Source organism: Oncorhynchus mykiss, chromosome 24 (genome assembly GCF_057628025.1).
Source record: "Oncorhynchus mykiss isolate SJ-2025 chromosome 24, ASM5762802v1, whole genome shotgun sequence".
Classification (NCBI taxonomy): domain Eukaryota; kingdom Metazoa; phylum Chordata; class Actinopteri; order Salmoniformes; family Salmonidae; genus Oncorhynchus; species Oncorhynchus mykiss.
In genome coordinates this window covers 36,637,501-36,645,000 of record NC_143045.1, presented here as the reverse complement: position 1 = coordinate 36,645,000, position 7,500 = coordinate 36,637,501, and the positions used below count along the sequence as shown (strand labels likewise).

Sequence of the window (7,500 nt, the reverse complement as noted above, 5' to 3'; positions counted from 1 at the left end):
GATGTAGCCCTGTACCTCTCTGGCCCCCTGTCAATCAAACAGGGTTAAAATAACACATTAAATGAAAATAACTATATTACTCATTCCAATTGTTATTTGGGAATGTTGACAGGGAATTTGTTACAGATATACAGTTGGGCAAAAAAGTATTTAGTATTTAGTCAGCCACCAATTGTGCAAGTTCTCCCACTTAAAAAGTTGAGAGAGGCCTGTAATTTTCATCATAGGTACACTTTACCTACCAACAGACAAAATGAGGAAAAAAATTCCAGAAAATTACATTATAGGATTTTTTATGAATTTATTTGCAAATTATGGTGGAAAATAAGTATTTCTTCAATTATCTCAATACTTTGTTATATACCCTTTGTTGGCAATGACAGAGGTCAAACGTTTTCTGTAAAGTCTTCACAAGGTTTTCACACACTGTTGCTGGTATTTTAGCCCATTCCTCCATGCAGATCTCCTCAAGAGCTGTGATGTTTTATGGGCTGTTGCTGGGCAACACAGACTTTCAACTCCCTCCAAAGATTTTCTATGGGGTTGAGATCTGGAGACTGGCTAGGCCACTCCAGGACCTTGAAATGATTCTTACGAAGCCACTCCTTCGTTGCCCGGGCGGTGTGTTTGGGATCATTGTCATGCTGAAAGACCCAGCCACGTTTCATCTTCAATGCACTTGCTGATGGAAGGAGGTTTTCACTCAAAATCTCACGATACATGGCCCCATTCATTCTTTCCTTTACACGGATCAGTCGTCCTGGTCCCTTTTCAGAAACACAGCCCCAAAGCATGATGTTTCCACCCCCATGCTTCACAGTAGGTATGGTGTTCTTTGGATGCAACTCAGCATTCTTTGTCCTCCAAACACGACGAGTTGAGTTTTTACCAAAAAGTCATATTTTGGTTTCATCGGACCATATGACATTCTCCCAATCTTCTTCTGGATCATCCAAATGCTCTCTAGCAAACTTCAGACGGGCCTGGACATGTACTGGATTAAGCAGGGGGACACGTCTGGCACTGCAGGATTTGAGTCCCTGGCGGCGTAGTGTGTTACTGATGGTAGGCTTTGTTACTTTGGTCCCAGCTCCCTGCAGGTCATTCACTAGGTCCCCCCGTGTGGTTCTGGGATTTTTGCTCACCGTTCTTGTGATCATTTTGACCCCACGGGGTGAGATCTTGTGTGGAGCCCCAGATCGAGGGAGATTATCAGTGTTCTTGTATGTCTTCCATTTCCTTATAATTGCTCCCACAGTTGATTTCTTAAAACCAAGCTGCTTACCTATTGCAGATTCAGTCTTCCCAGCCTGGTGCAGGTCTTCAATTTTGTTTCTGGTGTCCTTTGACAGCTCTTTGGTCTTGGCCATCGTGGAGTTTGGAGTGTGACTGTTTGAGGTTGTGGAAAGGTGTCTTTTATACTGATTCCAATTTCAAACAGGTGCCATTAATACAGGTAACGAGTGGAAGACAGAGGAGCCTCTTAAAGAAGAAGTTACAGGTCTGTGAAAGCCAGAAATCTTGCTTATTTTCCACCATAATTTGCAAATAAATTAATTAAAAATCCTACAATGTGATTTTCTGGATTTTTTTTCTCATTTTGCCTGTCATAGTTGAAGTGTACCTATGATGAAAATTACAGGCCTCTCTCATCTTTTTAAGTGGGAGAACTTGCACAATTGGTGGCAGACTAAATACTTTTTTGCCCCACTATATAATATAAGTGGTTAGTTAACTCATCCAAGACAGATATATGAGTGGTTAGTTACCTCATCCAGGACAGATACATAAGTGGTTAGTTACCTCATCCGGGACAGATATGTAAGTGGTTAGTAACCTCATCCAGGACATATATATAAGTGGTTAGTTACCTCATCCAGGACAGATACATAAGTGGTTAGTTACCTCATCCAGGACAGATATATAAGTGGTTAGTTACCTCATCCAGGACAGATATATAAGTGGTTAGTTACCTCATCCAGGACAGATACATAAGTGGTTAGTAACCTCATCCAGGACAGATATATACGTGGTTAGTTACCTCATCCAGGACAGATACATAAGTGGTTAGTAACCTCATCCAGGACAGATATATAAGTGGTTAGTAACCTCATCCAGGACAGATATATAAGTGGTTAGTTACCTCATCCAGGACAGATATATAAGTGGTTAGTAACCTCATCCAGGACAGATATATAAGTGGTTAGGACAGATATATACATGGTTAGTAACCTCATCCAGGACAGATATATAAGTGGTTAGTTACCTAATCCAGGACCGATATAGAAGTTGTTAGTAACCTCATCCAGGACAGATATATAAGTGGTTAGTTACTTCATCCAGGACAGATATATAAGTGGTTAGTAACCTCATCCAGGACAGATATATAAGTGGTTAGTAACCTCATCCAGGACAGATATATAAGTGGTCAGTTACCTCATCCAGGACCGGGCTGATGAGCAGAGCAGGGCCCCACAGGAACTGTCTGTGGATATCCCACGTCTTCCTGTCACTCACAAACCTGCCAGAGGACACATTGATACACATTCATGTCAAGGGTACGTTGCTCCTCCATCTTTAGAAAAAGACAACGTGAAACACATATCGATTATATACACAGCCAGGTCAGGTAGCCTAGTGGTTAGAGTGTTTGTGTGTGTGTTTGTGTGTGTGTGTGTGTGTGTGTGTGTGTGTGTGTGTGTGTGTGTGTGTGTGTGTGTGTGTGTGTGTGTGTGTACTCACTCATGCAGCAACGGTCGGACCACTGTACTTCCTTCGCTGTGGGCGTAAAACATGAGTGTGTAGAGGTAGGGAAGGAGAGTGTAGCGGATATTCAACACATCACGAGAAGCCTCAGAAAACGATGCATTCCACGATACAGGGTCTTGTCTCTGTAAAACACACACAGAAACACACACACACACACACACACACACACCGGAACACACACACACACAGAAAGACAGAAACACACACACACAAAAACACACGCAAACAGAAACACACACACACACAGATACACACACACACAGAAACACACACACATAGAGCACAGAGTAGTTAATGACAGTACATTCACACATGTGGTGTCTTGTAAGTGTAACCAGATTGCCTTACAGAACTATAGGTCCAGAACAGTTATTTACACACTATAGGTCCAGAACAGTTATTTACACAATATAGGTCCAGAACAGTTATTGACACACTATAGGTCCAGAACAGTTATTTACACAATATAGGTCCAGAACAGAGATTTACACACTATAGGTCAAGAACAGTTATTTACACAATATAGGTCCAGAACAGTTATTTACACAATATAGGTCCAGAACAGAGATTTACACACTATAGGTCAAGAACAGTTATTTACACAATATAGGTCCAGAACAGTTATTTACACACTATAAGTCCACAACAATTATTTACACACTATAGGTCCAGAACAGTTATTTACACACTAAAGGTCCAGTTATTTACACACTATAGGTCCAGTTATTTCCACACTATAGGTCCATAACAGTTATTTACACACTATAGGTCCAGAACAGTTATTTCCACACTATAGGTCCAGAACAGTTATTTACACAATATAGGTCCAGAACAGTTATTGACACACTATAGGTCCAGTTATTTACACACTATAGGTCCAGAACAGTTATTTACACACTATAGGTCCAGAACAGTTATTTACACAATATAGGTCCAGAACAGTTATTTACACAATATAGGTCCAGAACAGTTATTTACACACTATAGGTCCAGAACAGTTATTTACACATTATAGGTCCAGAACATTTATTTACACACTATAGGTCAAGAACAGATATTTACACACTATAGGTCTAGTTATTTACACACTATAGGTCCAGTTATTTACACACTATAGGTCCAGTTATTTACACACTATAAGCACAGAACAGTTATTTACACAATATAGGTCCAGAACAGTTATTTACACACTATAGGTCAAGAACAGATATTTACACACTATGTCCAGAACAGTTATTTACACACTATAGGTCTAGTTATTTACACACTATAGGTCCAGTTATTTACACACTATAGGTCCAGTTATTTACACACTATAGGTCCAGTTATTTCCACACTAAAGGTCCAGTTATTTACACACTATAGGTCCAGTTATTTACACACTATAGGTCCAGTTATTTACACACTATAGGTCCAGTTATTTCCACACTAAAGGTCCAGTTATTTCCACACTATAGGTCCAGTTATTTCCACACTATAGGTCCAGGTATTTACACACTATAGGTCCAGTTATTTACACACTATAGGTCCAGTTATTTACACACTAAAGGTCCAGTTATTTACACACTAAAGGTCTAGTTATTTACACACTATAGGTCCAGTTATTTCCACACTAAAGGTCCAGTTATTTCCACACTATAGGTCCAGTTATTTCCACACTATAGGTCCAGGTATTTACACACTATAGGTCCAGTTATTTACACACTATAGGTCCATATATTTACACACTATAGGTCCAGTTATTTACACACTATAGGTCCAGTTATTTGCACACTATAGGTCCAGTTATTTCCACACTAAAGGTCCAGTTTTTTACACACTAAAGGTCCAGTTATTTACACACTATAGGTCCAGTTATTTCCACACTAAAGGTCCAGTTTTTTTTACACACTAAAGGTCCAGTTATTTACACACTATAGGTCCAGTTATTTCCACACTAAAGGTCCAGTTTTGTACACACTATAGGTCCAGTTATTTCCACACTAAAGGTCCAGTTTTTTACACACTAAAGGTCCAGTTATTTCCACACTATAGGTCCAGTTATTTCCACACTATAGGTCCAGTTATTTAGACACTATAGGTCCACTTATTTCCACACTATAGGTCCAGTTATTTCCACACTATAGGTCCAGTTATTTCCACACTATAGGTCCAGTTACTTATACACTAAAGGTCCAGTTATTTCCACACTATAGGTTCAGTTATTTCCACACTATAGGTCCAGTTATTTACACACTATAGGTCCAGTTATTTACACACTAAAGGTCCAGTTATTTACACACTATAGGTCCAGTTATTTACACACTATAGGTCCAGTTATTTACACACTATAGGTCCAGTTATTTCCACACTATAGGTCCAGTTATTTACACACTATAGGTCCAGTTATTTACACACTAAAGGTCCAGTTATTTACACACTATAGGTCCAGTTATTTCCACACTATAGGTCCAGTTATTTCTGCACTAAAGGTCCAGTTATTTCCACACTATAGGTTCAGTTATTTACACACTATAGGTCCAGTTATTTACACACTATAGGTCCAGTTATTTACACACTAAAGGTCCAGTTATTTACACACTATAGGTCCAGTTATTTACACACTATAGGTCCAGTTATTTACACACTATAGGTCCAGTTATTTACACACTAAAGGTCCAGTTATTTACACACTATAGGTCCAGTTATTTCCACACTATAGGTCCAGTTATTTCCACACTAAAGGTCCAGTTATTTCCACACTAAAGGTCCAGTTATTTCCACACTATAGGTCCAGTTATTTCCACACTATAGGTCCAGTTATTTACACACTATAGGTCCAGTTATTTACACACTAAAGGTCCAGTTATTTCCACACTATAGGTCCAGTTATTTCCACACTATAGGTCCAGTTATTTCCACACTAAAGGTCCAGTTATTTCCACACTATAGGTCCAGTTATTTCCACACTATAGGTCCAGTTATTTCCACACTATAGGTCCAGTTATTTCCACACTAAAGGTCCAGTTATTTCCACACTATAGGTCCAGTTATTTCCACACTAAAGGTCCAGATTTTTAGAGTGAATTCAGAAAGTATTCAGATTCCTTTACTTCCTTCACCATTTCTTACATTACAGCCTTGTTCTAAAATTGATGAAATGATTTGTTTTCCTCATCAATCTAAACACAATACCCCATAATGACATCACAATACCCCATAATGACATCACAATACCCCATAATGACATCACAATACCCCATAATGACATCACAATACCCCATAATGACAAAGTAAAAACTGTTTTTAAATAATCATTGGACATGATTTGGAAATACACACACCAGTCTATATAAGGTCCCACATTTCAGAGCAAAAAAAAGAAAGCCATTAGGTTGAAGGAATTGTCCGTAGAGCTCTGAGACAGGATTGTGTCAAAGCACAGATCTGAGGAAGGGTACCAAAAAAAATCTGCAGCATTGAAGGTCACCAAGAACACAGTAGCCTCCATCATTATAAAATTGAAGGAGCTTGGAAGCACCAAAACTCTTACTAAAGCTGAACACTCAGCCAAACTGCATAATCAGGGGAGAAGGGCCTTGGTCAGGGAGGTGACAAAGAACCCGATGGTCACTCTGACAGAGTTCAGAGTTCCTCTGTGGAGATGGGAGGACATTCCAGAAGGACAACCATCTCTGCAACATTCCACCAATCAGGCCTTTATGGTAGAGTGGCCCGATTGAAGCCACTCCTCGGTAAAAGGCACATAACAGCCCGCTTGGAGTTTGTCAAAAGGCACCTAAAGGATTATCAGACCATGATAAACAATATTCTCCATGAGAAACAAGAAAATTACTGAGAGATCCTTCATGAAAATCTGCTCCAGAGCACTCAGGACCTCAGACTGGGGTGAAGGTCCACCTTCCAACAGGAAAACAACTCTAAGCACACAGCCAAGACAACGCTGAACGTCCTTGAGTGTCCCAGCCCGAGCCCAGACTTGAACCCGATCGAACATCTCTGGAGAGACTTGAAAATAGCTGTTTAGCAATACTCCCCATCCAACCTGACAGAGATTGAGAGGATCTGCAGAGAAGAAAGGGAGAAACGTTCCAAATACAGGTTTGCCAAGTCCATATTATGGCAAGAACAGCTAAAATAAGCAAAGAGAACCGACAGTCCATCATTACTTTAAGACATGAAGGTCAGTTAATACAGAACATTTCAAGAACTTTGAAAGTTTCTTTAAGTGCAGTTGCAAAAACCATCAAGCACTATGATGAAACTGGCTCTCATGTGGACTGCCACAGGAAAGGAAGACCCAGAGTTACCTCTGCTGTGATGAAACTGGCTCTCATGTGGACCGCCACAGGAAAGGAAGACCCAGAGTTACCTCTGCTGCAGAGGATAAGTTCATTAGAGTTACCAACCTCAGAAATTGCAGCCCAAATAAATGCTTCACAGAGTTCAAGTAACAGACACATATAAACATCCACTGTTCAGAGAAGACTGAGTGAATCAGGCCTTCATAGTCGACTTGCTGCAAAGAAACCACTACTAAAGGACACCAATAATAAGAAGAGACTTGCTTGGGCCAAGAACCACAAGCAATGGACATTAGATTAGATTGGTGGGAATCTGTCCTTTGGTCTGATGAGCCCAAATTTGAGGTTTTTGGTTCCAACCGACGTGTCTTTGTGAGACTCAGAGTAGGTGAATGGATGATCTCCGCTTGTGTGGTTCCCACCGTGA

The 7,500-nt window shown here is 40.0% G+C and overlaps 1 protein-coding gene across 3 annotated transcripts in view; it reads right to left on the bottom strand.

Annotated features, from left to right (window-relative positions):
• Positions 1 to 7,500, bottom strand: part of si (sucrase-isomaltase) — a 117,399-nt gene that overhangs the window by 9,208 nt on the left and 100,691 nt on the right. For all 3 annotated transcript variants that reach the window (XM_090218929.1, XM_090218928.1, XM_090218927.1), the window contains exons 41-43: positions 2,743 to 2,891; positions 2,437 to 2,521; positions 1 to 27 (exon numbers count right to left, since the gene is read on the bottom strand). The exon at positions 1 to 27 is cut by the window's left edge and continues 30 nt beyond it. In XM_090218929.1, the coding sequence (XP_090075055.1) occupies positions 1 to 27; positions 2,437 to 2,521; positions 2,743 to 2,891 (261 nt within the window). The remainder of the gene's footprint in view (positions 28 to 2,436; positions 2,522 to 2,742; positions 2,892 to 7,500) is intronic.